Genomic DNA, 25,741 nt, shown 5'->3' on the forward strand with positions numbered 1-25,741 from the left:
CTGCCCGGGCTGAATGGAAAGCGGAGCGACGGCATTGTTCCGAAGGCTCCTCGCCTATTGACGGGAACCGCCGTGTACTCGGCCTTCTCATTCCTTCATTGTTTGCTTATGGAAAGTAAGGGGGAGTGACAAGAGGGGAAAAAAAAAAAAAAAAAGAAAAAAAAAAAGAGGGAGGAAAGGAGCGGGGAAAAAGAGGGAGGCTCCAGCCGCTCGGTGCTATTAGCCCGGCTGGGAGAGCGGCTGCCGCTGGCATGTGACACGGCTGAGGCGGGCGGCACGGACGCTGCGTACACACGCGGACCGCAGGGATGAGGCTCCGGCAGCTGCTGTGCGTCGTGTTCCTGCTCCTGGCCAGCCTGCTGCCCGCCGCCGCGCAGAGACCGGGTAAGCGATGCCTTGGGGTCGGCGGTTCGGAACCCGCGTGTGCGCGGCGCACCTGCGCTAACGCCGCGCGAACCTCGGGGTAAACGGGGCCGGCTGCTGCCGGCGGGGTGTCGCGGCGCTGCCGTCTGCAGGCGCCCGCCGGGAGGGAGGGTGAAACTTTGCGCTAGTCGCCTGACGCCCTGCCTCCTTCTCCCGCAGCCAACCTGGCCCTGCGCAGGAAGCTGCACCGACACAGCTGCTCGCACCGGCGGTGCATGCCGCTCCACTCCCGCGTGCCCTTTCCCTGAACGCCCGGCGAAGGTAATGCTCGTAAAGCCGGGCCGGGTGCCCTCCCCCGGAGTCGTTGCGGGTACGCTTCTGACCGAAGCACGGAGGTGGTTTCGCCCGGTGTCCAGACTCGGGGCTTCGCTCTGAAAACAACCAGGGCTTCGGGGTGCGCTGCTCCACCCGCCCGCTCCGAGGCGGCCGCCCCGCAGGAAGCGCCGAGCCGCCCGCGGGTTTCCCCACTTCAAAGGGCGCTGTGACTCCGGTCGCTGAAAGACTTTGCCATCTTCGGCTATACAAGTGCTAAACAATAACGCTTTACAGCTGATGAGGGCATATACATTCGAATACTAAGCGGCTGCAGGTAGCATATGCAAATAGGGCAGGCTTCAAAAGGAAAGCGGGGCTCTTGCAATTTAAAGATGAATAAAACATGCGGTTTTCCGCATCTTCTAAATTCACATATCAAAATAACGCTGTGGGCCGAGGCTTGGCAGCATCATCGATAAACCCTGGTACCCAGATGTTTTGATATACTAAGCAGCTAAGAGCGAAAAAAAGAAGACCGAAGTCAAACTTGTAGCTGATTACCAAGACCTCTCGGCAGTGCATGAACTGCCTTGCTCTCAACACAACCCTCCAAAACAAGCACCACTCTGCTGCATGGTGCTGGCCTGTAAACACGTGGTCCGTGCATACGGGACGTTCAGCCGGCACATCCCTGAGACTCGGTAAAGATTACCGCACCTCAGGTTTAATCTGGGTCTTGCTGGAGAACGAGGGGCAGAACAAGTCGAAAGGGATGTGAGAGGAGGATGTCGGATTGTCGTATCTCAGTGCGCTGTTCGTGTTGACAAGAGGCACTTCAGATTGGTGAGGGAGTCTCATTTGAGTACAAAACTTAAAAGATAGGCAGTCAGACTCAGCGTGCAGGAGTGAAATTAGTTCAATGGCAGAGATAGGGGAATTTAGCTCTGCTTCTCGGATCACACCTCAGTGGCTCGTTTGAGTTGCTTAGAGCAGCAACTCGGCTCCCGTTCGTCAAGTCAGTCTGGGGACTGGCTGTGTAGAGAACATTGCATTTTCTCTATCGCTTCAGAGTGCATTTGCTACATGATACCTGTGCACTAACACTGCAAACGTTTTCCCTATAGAACATCAAGATAAAAGCTGTTCTCAGTTTATCTCCTTGGATGTAGAGAGCTGGTTTCTCGTATTAAAAAGTCAATGACACAGCTATGCTTGTTAACACATAATGTATTTGATTGGCATTTAGTAATAGAATTCTGTTTTATAAAGCTATCTAGAAATACATAAAGCTTGACTTTGGGTGACAAGCACCTGAACTGACCATTAACCCCAGTCAGCATTGTGGGTGCTCAGCTCCTTTATCTTAAGTAGGATTTGCTATCTACATTTACATTCCCTTCCAGTTTTAGTCCTAATTCAGCAAATATTTACATGCCTGGGTAACTTGACTCACCTGAGTAATCTTACTGATCTCAATGGAGTTCTACATATGGATAAAGCTAATTGCAGATGCAAACAGGATGGACCCTTAATCCTGAATTTCAGCAGCTGGTTGGAAACTGGGATGAATGCAACAGCCTGCCTTTTTCACATTTGAAATGATGAAGGGGTTGAACTTGATTTTTTTTTTTTTTTTTTTTTTTTTAATCTGTTACCAAAGAGAAAAGTTGAAACAAAAAGCTGGGGAAGGTATGAGATGCTTTTTTTCCTTTACCTGCTAACTGACATTTCCCAAATCAGAGAAATTCCCTCAAATTTCAACCACTTATTTTGTAACTAATATACTTCATTTTTTTTTCCCCTCAGCAATTTCATAATGGGCTTTTCAGTGTCTTAAAGGAGGAAGCTGCAACAACTGCAAGCTGCACAGATAGAGAAGCTCATTTCTAAGTACAGCTCTCCGACAGCTGACCTGGTGGAGCCACAACAATCCTGTTTTGAGGCAGTCCATCTAAAATGAACACTTTCAGCAGTCCTGTGTATCACATTCTGCGTGACCTGGAACAAAGGCCCGTGACTCATATCCTAGAAGCGGGGAGAAGGGAAAAACAGTGGAGGTGATGGGGGGGGGGGGGGGGGGGGGGAGGAAGGATGTACCTGAAACTTCACTGGTTGAAATGCACATTATTTGAATCTCACAACCATCAGTGAAAATTAAAGACCGAATCAAACATCAGATACCCGAAATGGATTTCCAGTGGTATAAAGAAGGATTTGTCCAAGGGGACTCTTAATGTCTATACTATTTAGATGAAGAAATTGGATGTGCTGTTGATTGTATTTAACTCAAGCTATGCACGTAAAGCAATATTTAGTGTGAAACGATGTCAGACTTACACACGGAACTGTTTCAGTCCATTTTTAGTTAGTACATTGATATATTAATGATACCTATGTTTTAACACCTAACATTTCATCCTTATGAATTTATCTTAATAGCAGTGTAGAATGTGTTACTGTCAATAGCACCAAAGTCAGCACCATGCCATACTCTTTTCACTAAGCCATTCTCACAGTGAAGAAGTTATGATACGAGAAAGTAAAGGGAGTATTACCCCTCATTCTCTAGGTAGAGAATTAAGGCACACAGAGATAAGAGATCAGCCAAGGGTCATGCAAAACCTACTGCAAAACTGATAACTCAAGTCTCCCAAGTCAGGCCTTAAGGTCAAGCCCATCCAGCTGTTTAATGAGCTGTTACTGCAAAGCCTATCATTTATTCCCTTAAACTGGGCTGTCAAACCAGCAGCTAAAACATTTTTGAAAACTCAGCACTGTAGATCTAATTGTTCAGTACTTTTCCTAAAATACAACAGCATTATAAATAGAGCATAAAAATAGACCATGGAAAAGAAACCTTTGTCCGATCACCGCCAGTGCTCTGTAGTACACTATTGCTGTGAGTAAAATGAATGGAACACGGGGAACGTGGCACTACAGTGAGTAAGAACTTGAAAGAGAAAAACAAGCTGTTCTCCTCTGCACCAGAGATCAAGAATAAACTTAGCTTTTATTTCACTTTTTATTTTAAAAAAATGAGCTTTTGACAGCTTTTTATATCGGCAGAAATTACCAACTGCATATAAAGCAAAACATGGCAGCCCTTTCATTTGGGGGGAACTAAATAACCCAGAAATTTGGTCGCATCCAGATTGACACCACACTAGTTTTAAATACCAAAAGTTACCAAAAAAAGGAAATGGTTATAAGGATGAGCAAAGATCAGCGTGTAATTATCTAAATTCACTGTTAGAATTTGAGTTCATAAAGCATAGATGCTAATAAGTGAAATATCAACAATCATTAAGACTGGATAGTTGAAACTTCCTAATCAGTATCCACTTGTAACCCCTTAATGCTCAGGATTTGAAATCCTAGTCAGAATTGCACTGGATAAATATAACAAGTTTCAAATTTCTCCCTATAGAAAACACGCAGGAAAGTTTAACATCACCTTATGATGGGTTTGTGAAAAAATAAACAGTGCCATGAAAACAGCCAAACTTGTCTATACCAACAAACAGCCACCAAGGTAAATCTTTGGAGTTAGTTTCCCAAATTAGAAGCATGCTGCCATTAAAATTAGGTTTGTTTTTTTTTTTTTTCTTTTTAATTTAACTTAGCCTTCTTATATGCCTAACGCAGAGATTATGGAAAGCAAGACATCTCAAAAGTAACTATTTAATGGTTATCTTAATAATGAGTGTATAGATTTAATACCAAAGTCCTATGTATGCATGCTCCTTTACGAATATAAAAACAAATGCAACACTCACCAAAGTGTCCTAGGAAGCCTCTACAAAATTTTTGATGTCTTTTTTTTTTTTTTTAAGGCACATTGGTAACAAAATTTTCTTTGAGAAAGACATTGATGGCAATATATGATAGATATGTTTATATGCTAGCTGATTGTATATTTTGTAAAAAGTATGCACTTCAAATAGCAATGCTTCATTTTAAGGAAACCTTGTACACTGCTTGACATTGCTATTCTTCAGATGTCAGAGGTGATGCACCTAAAGAAAATAGAGCTTTTTTTTTCTACTTCTACTGTAAATTGTCATGGAAGCTATGTGTAAAACCCTTTCTTACTGGATTTCTTACAAATAAATGCTAAATTCTGGTAAAAGTCAGAAGAACTTGTTTTAAAACTACTGCTTATGTTATCACAACACTCTAATGTGACACAACACCATAAGATTACAGCAGATTGCAGACCACGCACTGCCAACACGTATAGAATAAGCAAGATTTTTAATGAGTTCAGGGTGCAGGGTTTAGAATCTAGAAATCCAAAAGACCTTTACTGATTTCAGGACAAAACATTCGGAATCAGGGCAAAGAGCAGCAGAAACAAAAACACACGGTAGCTTCTCCCTTCACAGGTCAGGCACTGTAAGTTGAGCGCTAGCTACCTATCTTGAACACTGCAGTTCAGAGCCTAGTGATGCTGCTACTGCACAATATTTTCCCTGGAGGTGTTCAAGGCCAGGTTGGATGGGGCCCTGGGCAGCCTGGGCTGGTATTAAATGTGGAGGTTGATGGCCCTGCACATGGCATGGGGTTCAAGATTCATCATCATTGAGCTCCCTTCAAATCCGGGCCATCCTGTGATCCTGTGTTCTCATTCACATTTAATAGGGCTGCGTTGTTTTCAGCCGAGTCAGACTTGTCCTTGACTTTGTTGAATTTTTGTAGATAATTTGTGCAACATATTATGGCAAGAAGAGTTTCCCAGGATACAGTGTGATTAGACATACAAACATGGAGTATTTGGGCACAGTGCTAGAACAGCTCAATTCTCCATCTGCATGCATGAGTGTATAAAAGAAGCCTTTTAAAAGGAAAGTTGCTGTCCATTCAAACTCCGAACTGAGATTAAATTGATAGAATCCAACAACCAAGAGACCTGACCCGAGGTCTATTCAGCCCCCAGACTCTGAAGTCCAAAATGTGAATTTTTCTGAAACTCAGAACTAATGCCTGGTCTCGTGGTTGCATGGAACCGACAGGAAATGGAGGTAAGTGTAAGGCCGTGGTGAGAAACAGCCGATCAGTTCGTTCCCAAAGAATAATAAACAATTCACTTCTTCCCTTTCCAAAATGAAAAAAGGAAATTTATGGAAGAATAAAGACTGGAAATATTTCCCTTACGCCACATACATGGGCTATAAATATCTCAAGAGCGGCAGACACAAAGCCAGATTTTGTTAAGGGTCACATAAGATTTGCATTAATGTCAATCGGGAGCACTATTAGCATGGTAAATAAGTTTCAAGTGCCTGACTATCATCAGACAAGTACAATTAGCATACTGATCTCTTACTACTGCAGATGGCCTTTATCTTCCCCGCTAGCGATCAGTCTGCTGAATGCTTTGCAGTGGGAAATGGCTCTGGCTTGGACAGCACAAACATCGGAGCCTGTCTTTAGTTAACAGCGATGCCCTGGCAGCTTAACAAATTCCAATGCTGATGATGCTAGTTTGTTTTTTTTTTTCCCTAAACATCTCTCCAGTTACCTCAAGGTCAGATCGTTGTCTGCCAGCCTGCCTTTGTTCTTCAACATAACTCTCTTTCTTCGAGTGAGGATGACCTTCTGCAGGGTGAAGCTGCGTGACAGCAGAAGTTGGTATAGCACTCTACAGATGGAAATGCTGTTACAAAGTCCGGCAGTCTGATTTCCTGCATGAGGTGAAACACAGAGGTGGTTTCACAGTATAATTTCTGCTAGGCACTATTAAGAAGCAGAACAAAACGCATTTAGCTCATTTCAACATCTGGTAGCCAAAAGCTAACACTAGCACGAACATTTGGGGAACAACTCTGAGTCATCACCAGTGGTCAGAAACCCAACATCCCATGTGAAGCTCACAGCAAGCAGTGGGTTTCAGAAAAGCAAAGCACAGCACTGCCAGTAGAAAAGGCAGTTCTCCGAGCCAGGGCTCAGAGCTGGAATGAGGGTAGCTCTCTGCTTCTCCAGTTCAGCAGCATCCACAATTGACAGCATGCGTCACAGCGACATGGCCAGAGCAGGAGATGCATGCACAGAAAGCTGCCCCTCACCTTGTAGCTGCCCACAGGAACAGGGCTGGTACTGCTGTTCAGCTTAGCACAGCATCTGCTGCATGGAAAACAGCTCCTGATCATCAAGTCTAATAGTATTCCATCACTCAACTACATCCCCTTAGTTCCCCAAGCACACATCTTCACTACCTTGATGGATGGGGACACGAAGCAGCCTGGTTCCAGTGCTTGGCTACCTTCCCTGTGAAGAGACACCTCCTGGCATCTAATTTAAACCTTCCCTGCCGCAAATCTGCCTAAGGTTTGTTTTCCTAGAACACATTCTCCCCTCACTGTACCTATCAGTCATAGAATCATAGAATCATAGAATCACTAAGGTTGGAAAAGACCTAAAAGATCACCCAGTCCAACCGTTCACCTATTCCCAATAGCTCCTACTAAACCATGTCCCTCAACGCAACATCCAGTCTTTCCTTGAACACCCCCAATTCATTCCACTTCTTAGAACCATTCTTACTTACCCGAATGGTGTGGGCATCAGGCTTTTTTTTTTTTCTTAAAGAAAAAGTGAGGTGGGTGTAGAGATCAAGTTCAGTCATCCCAGCCTTAAATTCATTCAGAACAACTCAGCAGCTTACAACTGCTCACAATATGCTGCAGTCTTACACAGAACAGTAGTAATGGCATCAGTTTCCCTTAGTTGTATTTATTGTACATGAACTTCAGTCACAGTTTACTGCTTTCCATAGCAGTTATTTAAGTCATTATACACAATACATTCAGACCTGAGTTCTAAAAACAAACATTTATATCCTTTCTATGTTTACTATAAAAACGTGGCTTTATTTCCAAAAAACAATTAAGGGGTACAGTTTAGTGTTAAATAGCAGCAAAATATCAACTTCTTTCTTATAATAAAAGACAATCTCCATCTTTGTTATTACAGTAGACAGTTTAGTTATTTTTGAAGTTGCGTTCCAGTAAAAAAAAAAAAATAGAATATTTGTTTCTTTCCCATATTTAGCCACAAGACCACTCCTCATGAGTATCTTCCTCCCAGTTTTGACCAGTAATTATTCTGTCTTCCCACAGACATTTGCTTCTAAAATAATGCTTAGACTACAGTGGTAGACAAAGTATCTGAAAAGCATGATTTTTACCACCCTTCCCAATGAATTTATTCTATTAGTACTGACAACTCTTGTTTTTCCCCTTACAGAAGGCCATTCTGTCCCCTGCTGATATCCACCACACACATTCACATTTTGGCTTTTAAATTTAGACAGCAACGTTTTCGAAGAGTCGAAGCACAGAGCAACTCTGATAGAGGCTCTAACAGGATCCAACTTTAAACCCCATTGAACACTAATAGGTTACAGGGTCAATGACAGCACTTACCATTTGTGTGTCAGTTTGGCAGGCAGAAGGAATCCTGTTTAGTCTTTGCTGACACACAATTCCAGCAGCAGGAGAATCAGCAGACCTGAAGACACCTTTTTGTTATCCACAGCCAGCATTCTGATCAGCTCCTCAAATTGCTGATCATATCATTGTCAAATCTCACATGCAGTACCAGTACATTTTAGGATACCACCCTTCCCTTCTGCCCTTGTTATTTTTTCAACTGGATGCTAAATATTCCTGCTGGCATAGGAAACAACTTCATTCCTTTACTGGGCAAAGGAGAAAACAAATTTAAAATGCAAGTATCTACTTTGTACAGGATTATTGAAGCATAACACCTTGAACACTGGACATAATGAAGTGCAGTGATTGAACACCTACATTCAAAATATCCCAGCTTCAGTACTGTATGCCGAGAGGAATCCTCTGCAAAAATAGGTTTTATCTGAGAACAAATGTGCATTCTAGAAAGTACTCCAGTAACTTAAAGCTCAAAAAAAAAAAAAATACACCAGTGCAAAATAACAGCGACGACTGAAAAAAAGTTAAACCAGTCCTTAACTCCAATTGTAACCTCTTAGGAATTAAAAAATCCTTTATGTTCCTGAACATTTTCTCAGAACTGATGTGAAAAAAGCCATTACGTCCAGTTGTCACAGGGTTACAGTGTACGCAGAGCTCATACTTGCAATTTAAGCTCTATTTTTAAATGGGAAAGAAGATTGAAGAGTCATCTCTATAGGTCTGTTTGGATATTGTATTGCCTCGTATTCTCTCCTGAGCTCCAGCAGCAGTTCTCCAAGCATTTAAGTTTTGGTTTGCTGAGATGTTAATGCCAACAGTCTCTTGCTGAGCAGCGCATTGTGTCGCTGAAGATATTCTATTACATCTCCTTGCTTCTCAACGATCTCTTCTAAACTCGAATTTTCCCTTGAAAGAACAGAAGTGAATACACATTTCCATAAGAGATAACAGATACCTGACATATTAAAGGTCAGTGCATGTTCACCAGTACTGTAACAAATTGCTTCCTTCAGTTTTACTTCGGAACATCTTGACTGCTTTTCAAAGGGGCAAACAATCTTTTATACGTAATCTCATTTGTAGAGAGGGCAGGAAGTACAAAAGGTAGGCTAAACTTTGAGCTGTGTTTGCATAAGCAAGTTATGTACTTCCTGCTGGACAACACAAAAGAACCACAGTAGTACAAGGCTGCTTGTTTAGCTTTTACAAACTTAAGCTAATTAAACAGACACCACACTAGGATTGTACTAAGAAACCCATGCTACCTTTTCCAACCACATTAGGAAGTGTATTTGAAGCATAATATTTACATACTGCTTTTGCTGCCTGTAGCTGAGTAAAATAACCATTTCTTGATTAACCTGGACTAAAAGAGTAGTGATATTATTTGTTAATACTCTAACAGCATTAGCACCTAACATCTGTGCTACTGCAGATCCAGTGCCTCAGATACAGTTAGCTCTAAGCTAAGGGTATCCCCAGCTTCCATTAAGCAATGTCACAAAGGCTATATTTAACCAGCACAGTAAAACAGAGCTATTTCATAAAACCTGTAAGACTACAGAACTGCCGAGTCTGCAGTCAGAAATTAAGATACAAGTACTGAAGTCTGTGAGAATACTTCAGTCTTCCCATACTCATTAGTTGCCACAGGCTGAGTTACAAGTCTGCTCTGAGCATCCTGGAACTTAGAAAGCCTTGCAGCACTTTGAGTAGCAGTGCCCTTATCATAGTTCAAGTGCACTGACCAGTTGAGTGGAAGTAGCACAGTTTAAACCTACTGTGGTTAAGCTGGTGGGAAAAAAAAAGATCAAGTATTATAGAGAACACTTACAACACTAACCCTAATCTGCACCACCAACTTAAAGCACCAGAACAGCTCCTGATCAGTAGGTTAGGTCATGGAGATCACAGTATTGATAAAGCATTCATAGAATGAAGGTCAACTCAACAGCTAACAGGATTCACTTTTCAATAGACCTTAAACTCAACAGGAAAGAGTCAGAATTGTACAGACCTGGATTAAAATAACTGTTTTGTAATCAGTTCTCAGAGGAAGTTTACACTTGTTAATCAAGGCATCGGAGTCTTTTCCTTAGCTGCTCATTGTTGCAAACTTCTCTAACACTTGAGGATTTCTCAGGGGAAGAGTTAAACAAGAAAGGCGAGTTCCCCCATGCAGTTGCCATAATGTTGATATAAAGATGGAAGTCAGACATTGCATCAAAATAGCAAGACAACTCTAAATCCTTCCTGTGTCCTGAATCTCTACTTTCAAGTTCCATGAAAGCATCTGCAGGCTGCATTTGTGATACACAGGGAAGGGCTGAAGCAGTAGTCACCTCCGCACTTCTCCACTACAACTTTTACTGCAAGCCATGTAAGCTTAAGTCATGCTCATGCCTCAATTGGCTCATCCACATGTATAATTCTTTCATGAACTGGAAATGTATTTCCATTCCCTTGCTACAGTGTGCTGTTCTGTGCCAGCAATTGAACAAAAATGCAGATTTTTCATCTATCAGCTGTTTACTATTTCTTTTCTCATCCGAAAGAACTGTTTCAAGAAGCTGCACTTCTGGAGGCACACTGTAAACACTGTAAGACACTAACATTTATCTCCCATTTGCTTTTCAAGTCAATTATAAAGAAATTAAGCACAGTTATTTGTAGTACATTAAAGACTGATGCAAACAGCTTTGGATGTTCAAATAATTCCTGTCTCATCTTCGATAGTTCCTGCATCTATCAAGAAACTGCTATTTCTATACAAAAGCACAAACTTCATTTCTCACCTGTATGTACAATAGCAGTCTTAGATCTGTGACTCCTTTCTGAACTATTCTTCCCATACCTATTCTGGCTGACAGATTTAAGGCTATCCAAATATTTCTACATGAAGTAACACAATTCCTTCAGGCAGCATTACCACAGTTGAACACACAGCAGATTAGTACAGAAAATTATTACCCAAATCCAACTTCTGAGGTAATGTGACTAGGGTAAGCATACATCTTTTCTTCTTCAATTATGTCAGGTCTTGGCTTCGCACGATTGAAGTTGCTTACTTTCACTAAAAGAAACAAATGCATGCAATATTTAGAAAGCAGCAATAACAACAGAAAAGCTTTATCTAAACAGAGTCCAAGTTAAAAACAAATCTGTAACAGGTAAGATTGCCTTAGAGGAGCAAACAAAGGAAATGTGGTAATCATGAGTGGGGGAAAAAGAAACAACAGCAGAATTTACTTATTACCAATACAGCTTTGATTATAAATACTCTTTCTTTCAGTCCCGCTGCTCAAAGACTGCAAGTGAAGACCTGAAAAGGAAGCTTAAATACACTGCTTAGCATGTGTGAAGTTTAGCCTCCTAAGGGAGGGAAAAAACCACAACTACTTTTGAGATGGAACTGAGATTCAGTGCCTAAATTCAGGCCATACATTAAGCAACATGCAAATAAAAACAGCCGTAGGAAGTTTAGATACTAGCATTGCATCTAGGTCACAAGTTCTCTCAAACTCTTACATAAACACTATTCTAACTAGACTACCTACAAAGAAGCTTCAGCTTGTCTGCCTGTTCCAGAACTAGGATACTTGATACAGAAAGCTATTAAGTACACAAAACAGAGTGGCTCTTCGATAGAGAGACACTACAGAAAGACAGAGGCCCTGGTCATGTCCAGAGAAGGGCAATGAAGCTGGAGAGAGGTCTGGCACACAAGCCTGAAAAGGAGCAGCTGAGGGAGCTGGTATTGTTCAGTCCAGAGGAGAGGAGGCTCAGGGGAGACCTCATTGTTCTCCACAACAACTTGAAAGGAAGTTGTGGTGAAGTGGAAGGCAATCTCACCTCCTGGGAACTAACAATAAGACTAGAGGGAATGGCCTCAAGTTGTGACACGCAAGGTTCAGGTTGGATATTAGGAAAGTTTTCTCAGAAAGGATGGTCATGCACTGGATCAGGCTGCCCAGGGAGGTAGCTGAATCACCATCCCTAGAGGCGTTCGAAAGAAGTTTAAGTGTTGTATAAGGGTCAAGGTTTATTGGGGAAATCCTTGTGGTAGGTGGACAGTTGGACTGGATGATCACGGAGGTCTTTCCCAACCTTGGAGACTCTATACTGTACACCTCACAATGCTGGTTAAAAACAAACAAACAAGTCATTCCTGGGCATCTGTGAATTAAGTTGAAGAGAAAGGTAGCAGATGTGGAATGGAGACAGGTGAGGGTGAGAAAAAACAGCAGACACCATGTTATTTCTGGAAGGAAGCTGCAAATACTTGAAACTACTCAAATACCAGCCCCCAATTACAAAAGGGAATGTACTTCAGAGATCCAGATTATACATTTCCAACTATGTACTGCTTCACAAGAACTACATTTAATACCAAAAAACCATTTCAGTTAGGTCCACATGAGAAACCTCCACTAAAGCAGAGAAAGACTATTCTTACAAGTTAATAATATAGTAAGGTTTACGATGGGGCACCCTGCTAAAACAATGCTAAGGCCCTCCAGAGGTTAGCTACAAGTTAAGCTCAAAGGTTAGTTATTTCCATGACAGTATTCCTCCACAAGTAAAGCCACAAAGGAATAGACCAGGAATTTCCAACATGCTTTATGAGGATGGTAGTCTTATTTATGCACTATTAGATAGATGTAGCAAAGTCATTAAGTACATATATTTAGTAAAACTTAATATTTGACCCCCTGCCCTATCAATAATGAACTTGAGATTGATTCAACTTACATTTAGAGCTCTCTGCATCATTGCTTTTTTTCCAGGCACACCTACTTCACTCAAAAGATTTACATAAATTGAGTCTGTTACAGAGAAATCTACACAGAATCTACAATTCCATGTAGATCTGATCCCTCACCTCCAGAGCTCATAGCTATAAATATATATATATATAATATATATATATAATATATATATATAATATATATATATGCACACACACATATATATAGGCACATAACTGAATGAAAGTTTTTATTCGGGGGAGCTCTACTTCCTGGGACACAATTTTGTGAACTACTTCTGGGTAGTTCATGAATTATGAAGTCTCAATTGGGCATTCCACAACATTTTTATTTGTGAGGCACTACATTCAGTAATATTTAAACAGAAAGACAGCTATATGAATTCTACAGAAGCAACTTGAGTAGAGACACAAAAAAAAAAACCACAGGAGAGAAGCAACTTGACTCTACACTGGTACAACCTTCCCATTAAGTTCAGGGGTCATCTACCAACACATGCAAGGGGTTGACGTTTGTGAATTTGTAGTGTAGAACAACCATAGGCTTCCCAGGATTGCTGATGTAGCTGCAGAGCTACATCAGTGGTACAGCCATAGAACAGTCAGTGATATCTGCTAGTGTTTGCCTTATAATGGGGCAGGCACTCCAGAAGACTAGAAGACTGCCTCTGAAATATCCCAAAAAGGAGGCTTCATTTTTTCCTGCCACATAACATGCTCTGTATTGAGATGGGGAAAAAAACATATGTGAATGTCACTATTGCTTCAGAGTCAAATCTAACCAAGTACTCCTCTATTCCCTTCAGGAAATACACAGTTTATCTTCAACCTTGGGAGTGTCAAACTACCTCAAAACCAATCATTACACACACAGGTACGTGAGGTCTGTTAGCTTACCTCAAAATGTTTTGGGATGGAAGTTGAACTACCTACCTGCTAGAAAAGGTCATCTAAGGTAATTAGAAAGGTCTTCCCACCTTCAGTCAAATATTACATAATAATTAATACATGCTCTGTACATCAATCAAGTTTCAGAGAATGAATCTCAGACTTCTGTGGGAGCAAGGTAACTGTTGTCAAAAGGGAGAGGCTTCATTCCTTCTTGCATTGCAATTCTTTGGCTCCTTTGCTTTGATTCCAGCACTCAAGGAATTCTCTCCTCCAGCCTCCCCCAGCTCAATCTCAAAAAAACAAGAACATCACACCCCACACTCTCCTAGGTATAAACTGGTTAATGATTTCATGAGTACTGGTAGTACAAGCCAAGGAAGATAACCGTCTTGATGTCAGAAGGTCAGGTCATTTAAGAGCTCTTACAGAATTCCAGTCTCAGATTTAACTAGAAGGAAATCAACCTTAATAGCAGCTTGCTCTATTTTACTAAGGTAAGAGACATAATGAAGCTCACTGAGCTACAAGAGGTCTCAGGGTAACAAATACTGTTTCACTGGAACTCCTCAAGCTCTTAATGATGTTTAGTAGCTTAGCTCTACTCTTGAGTTTCCCAGGAAAGCAAGTATACTTATGCTAAGAAGGGATGTCTTCCAGCATTCTTGGAATAGCTCTCTAGAACTGCCATGCTCATGTTTCCTCCAGGACAGGTTAATTCAATGGAAAGCCTGATAAAATGACACACACAGAGGCATCTCACATGCCATACGCAACTGAGATGCAGTTCAGAGCTGGGACTGCTTGCTGTGTTTCAATTTCAGTATTGTTGCAATAAACTTTTATTTCCTAGATGACCAGAACAATCAGCAGCACTTCTTAGTGTCATTACACCAAAGCTTTCTTTTCTATAAGCAAAGGCTCCTAGAAATAGCAATAATAAAAACCACAAACAAGTCACAAATTAAGACATACACTGACTGCCATGAAAACGGCTTTTACTTCAAGTTTAACTGCATGCAGTCCTGAACAGAGTGCTTCTACTCTCTTACTGTTTGATTCAAGGCTTGGAACAAACTTAAATCTGCCTGTCTGATTTCACCTCTCTGCCATAGAAAACACTGCTAATGTTAAGCAGGAATACAAGCAATATAAAAAAAAATAAACATTAATTAGGGGCAGTTCTTACATTTTAGTGACAGAGGAACTGAAGCTTTTCGAGATAGAACAGGTAAAGAAGACAAGGGAATAGAGATTTAGAAGTCTGGAGATGAAGGCACATCACACCATCAATTCTGCAAGTCCCACAGGAGCTGACAAAACCAGCTTTCACAGCTTTGCAACCCACAATAAGTGCAATTGAGAATGCACTATCAGCCAAGACAGTTCACAGGACACTTCAGCAACAATTTTTTTTTACTGCCACTTCAAAGAACCTGCAGCATTAAGCTAAGCACTTCTGTTTACCAAGAACTTAGAAACCTGTTTCAAAGCTTTCAGCCTTCCCATTTGTACCAGATTCACCTCAGCCTTTCCACAGGTACGGATTCATTTCCTATTTGCAGTTAATCATCTCGGGACACCCAAAGCGTACTACCCTGAGGGCAAACAACACTGTTCAAGAGCAGTTAGAGCAATCCACACTCCATAAGGCAAAAATTCATCTCTCACCTGTGTAAATCACTAGACATGTCAGTGAACTGATCAGCTCCAGGCCCAGGACTCCCAGGATAAGATACAGGTACACTTTACTGTGATCAGGAAAGGAATGCTGGGTTGACAAAATCAAAAGCAGGGCTGCATTACCTAGGAAAAAAAAGCATTATTTTTCAGGGATAAGAATTTCACTAGCTGTTAGAAGCAACTTATTAATTCCTCAATCCTGGAGAACCACATTAGGCTGCAACGCTTCAAACCATGCTTGCCTGTGTGGTTCTCTTGCTAACACAGGTGGCGCAAGCTCACAACTCTTGGCAGCAAAACTAAGTTTCATTTCAGCATTTGACTGTAATGGTAGGGGCTGCTGGGTTTTTCTTTTTTTAAATGATTTTTTTTTCTGATTTAAGGAGAGGGTGAAGGACTGGATGGGAAAACCTAACATACAGCATATGTTGACTTAAACAGTTCCTAGCCCTGCTAGGAACTACTATCCTTCTTAAAAACTGCTTTTATTTCCCCCCCAGCCCCCCTTTCAATACCTAACAGGTCACATCACTCAGTATGAAATGGAAGGGTATTTTCCATCAAGCAAGAGACTTCAGTGTATTTTAAAGTACATCCCATAAAAATAAAGTTAAGACTTCTAACTCTTTGAAAAGGAGATACTTGCACAGGTTTCCAGTTGCCTAGCTATTATTTTAATACTTGCAGGTCACTGAAGTTTAAACTGAGATGAGCACAAATAGCTACAGAGAATAAGCATTCAGTTACAGACCTAACAATTTATTTTGCATTCTTTAAATTCTCACACACTGCTGCATGCCTCACGTGGAAGGCAAAACATTATCATTTCCTGTCCAAATGCTATAGCCACAAACACTACACATATTAAGGCCATTAAAACAACCAGAGGACTGTACAGTTCTCCTGAATTAGGCAACTGAACTGTCAGTACATCAACAGCAATTAGCATAATTGGGTGTTAAGAGTATTTGGGCTAACCACCTTCTGAGCTACAGATGATTTACATCACAAGTTCACAGCACAGAACTGATTGCACCTGAATATTTACATCAGCCCACAGTTGGTAAAGCAGAGAAGAAACTGACTCCATCTAAGACAAGAGTCAAGTTTAATAACCTCAGTCTGGGTTCAATAGGCAGAAACCATCTTTTAACTATTATTTAACATTCTTAAGCCTGCTGCAGTCTAATCTTGTCACTGCATGCCAAAAGCATCTTCAGAGCTCTATCTAGTGGCCATAGCCTGCAGTTCTGCACATTCAAACGATGTTTCCACATAACTTTTCATGACCAGGTAGAATTAAACCTACAGTTTTATATGCAGTAGGGCCACAGCCTACGAGACTGGTTAAAAGTTTCCATTCCAGATCTTTACAAGAATTACAGCTAAGAAAAACACTGTTGAAGCCACTGCTCTTCCCTGCTACTGTCATCCACACATGGAAAAGCCTCTCAAGTTACATGGATCTTTAGATTCAATGAAGGAGAGCTTTTTTCTTTATAAGAAGCAAAGCAGCTGACTATTGAAACGTTACCCAGCTTCACTGGCCAGGGGTGTAGCATTGAATACATGAAGAAAAACCCCCACTGTCACACATCACATGCTGTCCATTGGAAGAAAAACACAGTTACAAGTAGAGCCAAGTATTACATGGAGCCCTGCTGAAGACTGTAAATTCTCTTGTTTAACTCATTTCAGACATTCTTTGAACAACAGTTGATGCAGCTGCTTTACTTTTTTCCCCCCCTCAACTGTCACTAGAATACTAAGGCTGAAAAACAACGCTATGCTTGCTGGATGGATTTGCAATCTTGTCACTTATCTAATTAGATTAATCAGTATGCAAATGAACATCACTAGCAGCTAAACATAAATCGGTACATTTGTTACCTCAACTTCTGGGCACTTTTGTATTATAAAAGCTCTTTACAACACGCATCTGGCAAGTCAGAACAGCCCATCTGAACAAAATAGCCTCCACAACTTCTCATTTGAAGCGTTTCATATCTGAAGTTCACAACACGTGATACACAGTTGTTCAGTCTTTCAGCACACCAGAACGTAAAGCTTGACAAGATGAACAAGAAAACAAGTTCACCTCACCTGTAGAATGTACCACCAACGGAAGCCTCTTGAGATGCCTTGTCGAGCGATATATTAAGAAGTAGCCTCTGCTTCTGATTCTGCTGTGGTGGTGGTGGACGTAGCGTTCAAAACACACGTGCAGAATCCACAGAATTACCTTGGCAATTATTATGACAGTCTGTACTTTAAATGGGTGAGTGTAGTTCCCAGGGCATTTATCCTGATTTGGATTGGGGTAAGAACAAAACATAGCTGCTAGAAACGCTAGAACAACGAAAGCAACCTGAAAGAGCAACAAAGAGAAGGGAGAAAACCCACAGTCAGCTATCAAACAAGACAGATTACTATGATTTGTTAAGCATCACTCTCTGAACTGATTTCACTGAAGTTGAGATAAACTATTAACATTAGGTAATCTTACCACAATCCCATGTAACTCAAGTAACATACTCCTCATTGCACAGAGTTAAGAATGACCACTGTTTCCAGTATTCCCCCCAACTCAATTTCATTGTTAACCAAGCTTCTTTTTCTAAGAGAATTAATCTGATTTCTGAGCAATTTTTTCTCCCTCTCTATTGTATTTTGAGGGGAAGGGATTCACACACAAAGTTTTTTTTACACTCATTCAATTAAACTTGTTATTGCTCTCTAGGACAGTCTACATTTCTTTCCACACAAGAATTTGACATTTCATTAGTGATAATTAATCTTTTTAAATCCAACCTCCAGGTTGACATCAGAAAGCAAAACATCAACTTACTACCTCACACAGTGAATTACTAACAGGAGATAAAAAACCCCAGAGAGTAATTTTTAACAGTTTCTTCATTTAGTTAAATATTTAATCAGAATGACCAGCCTAGTGAAGTTTTATTGTAAGTTAACATGCCTTCTAGGCTTCTCCTCAGGCTTACAGCATCAACACTGCATCATGTGCCATCTTCTGGCAGACTAGAAGTGGAGTGCTTGGTGCAGATTATCTCAGGTGTGTACATGTTAAATCCCTACAAAACATTGTGGTTTTTTTTAAACATTATCATTTAGTGAACAACAAAAAAAAAAGGATCCTCTCACATCCTTCTTCATTCTGATTAATGAGTACATTAAAACCGAACTGAAATAAGACAAATCCCAACGACATAAACTCAACTGATAGCTTCTGTATACAGCAAAAATGCTTTTGCTTCAATTCTAAGCAGCTTTCATGCCACTAATACACTTGGATTTTATAAGTTCCCCATATCTCAAAACTGGTAGAAACAACTCATCAATACGAGATACAAAAGAAAGTCTGACTTTCAAAGCCATTTCACTTCAATGGTCCACTCCTATTCCACTTCACGGACATCCAGTCCTTTCACACCCTTCAACTCCAGCTATTTTTGTTATTTCTCAAGCAACTTTGTTCACACAAGTCAGTCTTTCAGAGCCACTAATTAACTACTGATGTGAACCACCTTCAGCCCACTTGAGTTGTGAATGGAGTTCATGATTGAGAAGCTAGGGAAGGATTAAGTGGGAAGAGAACAACTTGCAATCAACAGAAAGCAACATCACACCATAGGAAAGCCAGGGTAGAAGGCAGAAGGAAAAAGCAGTGGGGGGAAAAGCATCTACATTAGACTTAAGAATGTTACTCAAATGCAATTAAAATTCAAAGTTACCTTAGAGCTAAGTATCTTAAATGGAAAATAAGTTAAGATCAACAGAACATTTAAGCTATAATGTAACCATGCTCTTTTCTTGCAAAGCTAGGAAAAATTCACCTAACCTGTTTTATTTAGTCCATTTACTGTTAGGTTTGCCTTTAAAAACAACAGCACAACCAGCTCAACTCACTGCAAGTATAAGAAAAGTATTCTAGAACAGAAAACAGCTATATTAAGTTGTGTGATGCCAGCTGTCATGCTCCAGCATTGCAGCTCTATTAATCTATGTCAACACCTATAATGAGGACACAGCTTGCATTAAGAGTGCCATTTAATAACGCTGTTCAGCTTACATTCCAACACCAAGAAGTCCAACACCAAGTTCCCCACTCCAGGTCAAGGTATTTATAAATCAAACTTGACTCTTATAAAGCGCAGAATTCAAGCAATTTTGTTTTCTTTACATACACATGCAGACAAAAGATAAGGTTAATATAAAGGGGTCTGTTTATCTTCTACTCCTCTGGAGTCTCCTGACAGAAGCCAAAAGCCTTGAAAAAAAGCAAGGCTTGGGAAATGGAAAGCCACTCAGAACCCCAGCCACAACACACACCAACATAAGGGCACTCCAGAATTTAATGCAACTAAGCAACCACTGTGAAGGAGCTATTTGTTGCCTAGCTCCACTTCTGGGTACAGGAGGGAAAAGAACTACATCAAGTGCCACTCAAACTATTGTAGAGATGCATTACGGCTTCACCTCACAACACTATCAGGAGTTAACTACTCCAGGATACTTGCTGCATGCGTTGGCTATCCATCATAAGCTAACCTGATGTCTCCACATTGCACAGAGTTCATGCACATTAGTAGAATTAAAAGAGAACGGCAGAAAAAAAAAAAAAAGATCACTAGCTTCCCCCATCCATCAGCATGTTTCTTTGCAGCAAGAGATCACACCACTCCTTGGGCAATTACTCCACCAACACAAGATGATACCTCTCCATTTTGTTTCAATTACTGACTTGCCCTGGAACAGGCTCAGCAACAGCAGCAAGACTTAACCTGGAAAACTGCAGGTTCACAGAGACCTGAGCAGTTCTTCTCTTACCCTCCCTTTCTCTCCACTTGCAGGAGATAGGAAAACAATGGGAACTGAAAGGTTTCTAGCAGTTCTCTAGCATCAGAGTGACTGACATTGCACTACAACTGTGTACAGCAGACTGAAACAGTCCCAGTGCACTGGAAAGTGTAGTTCTTTACTAAGAACAGCAGTGTCTACCTTCAAAATGCAAACTCAAAATGCTAACAGTACCAGTGATGTTCTGGTAGGTGAAACACATATGGCTAGACATTCGGTTTCTATGGGAAATATTAGCTGTCTACTCAACAGAAAAGCAGGAACAGGCTTTCTTAAGTTGGCTCAGAGGGAGACTTCATTATATTACTAGGAAGCACACAAAACATCTATTAAAAAAAAAAAAAAGAAGGCCAGGGCATACTGTTCAAACAGATCTGAGGCTGAAACAAGTTTTTAAAATTCCATTAGACAGTGCTTTGCATAGGACTAATGATAGAATTTTTGTCATTTATGATTAAATAATTTCTACATTTGCTGGTCTTGAATATTCTCTGGCTTTAAAAGCACACCATCTCCAGGTCTGTATAAACGGCATCATGCCATGAGAGTACCATTTCAATTCCCTCTTAGGAAGCAAACTCTTCACCTGGTCTTCCTGTGAAGTTTCTACATGATCATAAGCAATAAGTGGCTTCAACTTGTAAAGGATAAACTCACTACTAGATAGGACCCTCCCAGCTTTAGTCTACCAACCCCAGCAAGACCTTCACACTGTTAGCTATAACATCATGCTCTGCCTGTGCTCTTCCACCTCAACCCCCAGATGGAAGTCGTGGCAAGAAATAACATCTGGATTCCTTTACCCCTCCATTTACTACCATGCAAAACCCAGGAATTAGTCTAACTTGACATGCTTATTAACTACGATAAGAAATACTTTAAGCCTCCCCTGTGAAATTAAGCTCAGATCTTAGCACTCTATAACTCATCTGAGCACCTCTGCAGCAGTAGTGTTACTTCAAGATACATTTCCAACAACTTCAAACAGCTACTCTTTAACATGGCTTTTCCACTCCCTAAAGAGACGTGCCATAGCATTACTGAGTGATTTGCTGGGGTAACATTTCAGAATAAACATAGTACACTTTCATAAGGAAGTCATGTTTCTTAAACTTACATGCAGCAGCAACAGAAAGTTGGCAAGGAGAACTACTGGGATAGCATGAAATCTTGGCCTTAGTTGAGAATACAGCGTATGAGACGAAGTAAGCGGTGCATCCAACAGAGCTTCATCTTCTAAACTCTGTGTTATTTCCAAGGAGCCCTGGAGCAGAGGAAGAAGGGAAAAGTAAACACAAATAAGTTCTGAAAGAGAAGTCAGAACAATTTTCTATTGCTTCAGCTACGGAAAAGAAAGAACAAGATCAGTATCTGAAGATACATGCTCTTAAGTCCTAAGCCAATTAAAACCCAGAGGAATCTAACATGAGCCCACCTCCTGGCATCACTCTCAGTTTTAAGGAAGCTTAGTCTTAGAGTCATCCTCATGTTTTATACAGGTACTGTAAGTCTGTTATTCACGCATTTGTGCAAGTAAATTTAACACAAAGAAAGAGTTATAGTCTACCACTTAACAAATGCAAGCTCAGTTCAAGTGATTCAACCACCAACACACCAAACACTTGTAGCAATAGTTCAAACCAAATCCAGGCAAGGATGAAGAATCAGTTCAGAAAGATGCCAGTAAGGGCTGGGCAAGAGATGCTCTGCCATCACCAGAGAACATAAAAGAGACCTTCTGAGACACAGTGCTGCCAAACACTGGGGTTTCTTTAACTCCACTTTCCGCTCAGGTACCTTAACTATGTAACTCCCCTGAAATATTTGTGTTTTCTTAGCAAAAAAGGTAGTAAGAATAACCTAAGCATTGGTGGAAGGAAAAAAAGTCTTTCCTTGTGGACAGGGAATAGAAAAACAAAGTACAACTTAAGGGCTGAAATAACTATTTACTAGGACAGAATAGGAAGAGATGGGCTCCTAAGTGCTGTTTCAACTATAGACATCTGCCTACAACAAAGGAAATAGTCATCTGGCTTACTTCAGCCAGCATTACGTTTTAATTTAGCACACCAAATGCCTTGCTCACCTAACTACAGGGTGCAAGTAGGGCTTCCTCACCTGTTTGAATCCTATTCAAACTTTCATTTACTACAGCCTTTGAATGCAAACAGTCCTTGCAGGAATACTCACATGGTAAAAAAATCACCTTCCACAGTAGACCTTTAAGTCTCGAAATGCTACCGCTCCTTTTTACATTACTAACTTAAAATCCAGAAGTAGAAGTTCAAAAATGCTCCATCCCTGTTACATGATGTCAGGAATGATTTTCAACTCTGGAAGAAAGCACTCAGGACAGGCACCCCAGCCACAAAGCCATCTCCCCTCAATCCCACCTCATACACTCCAGTGTAGCTAGCAGCTCACTGCTCAGACGAAGGCAACAAGCCACAGTCAGGACAATTTCTCCTGCCTGATGGGAAAAGGTGAGCTCATTGCTCCCAAAATACAGCAACACAGCATTATCTGAGTGCATCTGACTGCTGTGAGGTCAGCTACAACCCACCTCTACATAGAATGGCCTGGGACGAAAAGAACCATTAAGATCATGTAGTTTCGACCCCCTGCTATGGTGCAGGGTTACCAGCCATCAGACCAGACTGCCCAGAACCACAACCAGCCTGGCCTTGAATGCCGCCAAGGACGGGGCATCCACCACTTACATTGGGTACAGCATCTGATAGAGCCCCCTGGATGAGCACTGCTCAGCAAGGCGACCAGGAGAACTGAAGAGATACAAAGCTAAGAAGCACTTTAACTAGGTCAACTGAAGGCTTCATTCAATTAAGGCTTGCTAAAACCACACCCATTAGAAGCCAAAGCAATCAGAACACACGGCCTCCTGCTGTAGATGAAGCAGCAGCACGAACTGTCGCATAAAGGCCACATCGAGAGTCTACAGTCTCCTACAGCTGCTGTAGGAGAAACAGCAGGGGCAGCAGGCTGCGTTTGTAAGGCATAACATAAGCGGCGTTTATAAGGAAGCCCAGCACAGCCGGACCCCGACGGGCGGCACCACGCGCCCAGCTCCGCGCGGCACAGGGAAACCTCTCGCTTCCCGAGGCGGGCCGGCAGCTCTCCGCTCAGCAGCTCCCTCCGCCGCCCGCACCGAGAGGAAAAGCAGGCCGCAGCCTGTCGCTGAAGAGCAAAAATAAGTAAAAAGCGGAAGAAAGAACCAGAAGCGGACGAGCCCCACCGGCAGCCGCCCAGCCTTGGCGCTCCCCGCTGCCAGCTGTGCCCACTCCGCCTCGCACAGAAGCCCGGCCCCGCTCCCGAGCGCCGACACTCCGCCCCCGCGCCCTGCCGAGCCCCGCTCCGCCCGCGCTCACGTTATCCAAATCCCTCTGCCGTCCCGTCACCGCCATCTCCACAGCCCAGCCCGCTTCCACCCGCCCGCCTTTAAGCGGCGGTTCCGCCAGGCGCAGGCCCGGGCCCCGCCCCGCCCGCTAGTGGGGGCGGGGCTACGGCAGCGCGGTTGCGTTGAGGCGCGCGGTGTCACTTCGATAAGGTGCTGTGCCGTGCGGAGGGGACAGCCTGGCTGGCACGGTCTGCGCAGCAACGTGGCTGATGAACATCTAGACTAAGGATATTTCAATAAAACGCTCCCTTCTGCTTAACGGATCTGTTGTGCAGAAACCAGAACCGCTTGTGTGCAGTGCGCTGCACTCAGTCGCACAGCCAAGGAGCTAAGTGCTGGCTAATCATAATGGCTAGAATGTTTTTCGACTATGAATACATTTAGATCGATTTTTTGAACGATTTATAGCAGTTTTTAAAAATCAAAATGCCGTTAAACTTTGTTTGAGGAATCATAGAATTGCTTAGGTTGGAAAAGACCTTTAAGATCGTCGAATCCAACCACAACCTGACCATGCTGCCCTAACTCTAACAGCCCTCCTCTAAATCATGTCCCTGAGCACCACATCCAAACGGTTCTTCAACACATCCAGGGATGGGGACTCAACCATCTCCCTGGACAGCCTATTCCAGTGCTTAACAACCCTTTCTATAAAGAAGTGTTTCCTCATATCCAACCTACACCTCCTCTGACACAATTTGAGGCCATTTCCCCTCATCCTGTCACCTGTCACCAGTGAGAAGAGACCAACCCCACTCTCGCTGGAGGCACCTTTCAGGTATTTGGAGACAGCAAAATGTCTCCCCTCAGCCTTCTTTTCCCCAGACTGAACAGCCCCAGTTCCTTCAGTCTCTCCTCACAGGCCATATTCTCCAAGCCCTTCCCCAGCCCTGTTGCCCTTCTCTGGACCTGCTGCAGCACCTCCGTGTCCTTTCTGTACTGAGGTGCCCAAAACTGAACACAGCACTCGAGGTGAGGCCTCACCAGTGCTGAGTACAGGGCAGGATGACTTCCCTGGTCCTGCTCACCACTCCATTCCTGATCCAAGCCAGGATGCCATTGGCCTTCTTGGCCACCGGGGCACACTGCTGGCTCATATTCAGCCCACTGTCCATCAGCACACCAAGGTCCCTTTCCATCAGGCAGCTTTGCAGCCACTCCTCCCCAGGCCTGTAGGATTGCCTGGGGTTGTTGTGATCAAAATGCAGGACCTGACACTTGGCCCTATTGAAACTCAGTTGGTTTACCTTGGCCCATCGATCCAGTCTATCCAGGTCCCTTTGTAGTGCCTTTCTCCCCTCAGGCAGATCAACACTGCCTCCCAACTCCCACCCAAACTTACTAAGGGTGCACTCAATCCCAAACTTTTTTTTTTTTTTTTAATGAAAGTCACACATCATCTTGTGTTGCTTTGATTTACAACCAAATAAAATGGTCAACTGCGTATCTATCTCCCTACATTTTGCTTTCACAAATGTCTTTGTCCCTTTTGTTTTCAGTGGGTTTGCATTCTGAACTTGGCCAGGATGACATCTGATGTGAAACAACGTGGGGGAAAGAGGATCACAGAATCACAGAAATCACAGAAACACCAAGGTTGGAAAAGACCTACGAAATCATCCAGTGCAACCATCCACCTATCACCACTAGTTCTCACTAAAAGATATCAAGAGAGATATCAATCAAAAACATTAAGCAATTTAGAACAGTTGTTCAAACACTTATGAATCAAGAAACCTTAAATCAAGGATTTGATGCATCACTTGGAATTATCATGTAGTGGACTGGGGGTTAAAGGTTAATGCTCCAGTTCCATGGATTGTGGATAGTTCAGGTACCTGGTTCTCAGAAGAGAAGAGCATACGGCTTAATTACTGGATTCAGAGTAATTTTTATTGTGAGAGGTTTTAAGGATGTAAGTAAGGTTTTGATGATGTAAGATGACGTAAGCTTTTTAGGATTCTCTAACGCTCAGTT

At 42.2% G+C, this 25,741-nt stretch overlaps 2 protein-coding genes across 2 annotated transcripts; one reads left to right on the plus strand and one right to left on the minus strand.

Annotated features, from left to right (window-relative positions):
- Window positions 1–308: 308 nt before the first annotated feature.
- On the plus strand, window positions 309–671 carry APELA (apelin receptor early endogenous ligand; the record flags this gene model as incomplete). Its single annotated transcript, XM_079534547.1, has 2 exons — window positions 309–384; window positions 583–671. 2 exons carry the CDS (start codon window positions 309–311, stop codon window positions 669–671), a joined length of 165 nt encoding a protein of 54 aa, XP_079390673.1.
- An 8,243-nt stretch (window positions 672–8,914) lies between these two features.
- On the minus strand, window positions 8,915–23,771 carry TMEM192 (transmembrane protein 192; the record flags this gene model as incomplete). Its single annotated transcript, XM_079534429.1, has 6 exons — window positions 8,915–9,038; window positions 11,103–11,205; window positions 15,460–15,594; window positions 17,575–17,839; window positions 21,467–21,613; window positions 23,736–23,771. The coding sequence occupies 6 exons, from the start codon at window positions 23,769–23,771 to the stop codon at window positions 8,915–8,917; spliced, it is 810 nt and encodes a 269-aa protein (XP_079390555.1).
- Window positions 23,772–25,741: the final 1,970 nt, after the last annotated feature.

This window comes from Tetrao urogallus (assembly GCF_951394365.1).
Source record: "Tetrao urogallus genome assembly, chromosome: 4".
Taxonomy (NCBI): Eukaryota; Metazoa; Chordata; class Aves; order Galliformes; family Phasianidae; genus Tetrao; species Tetrao urogallus.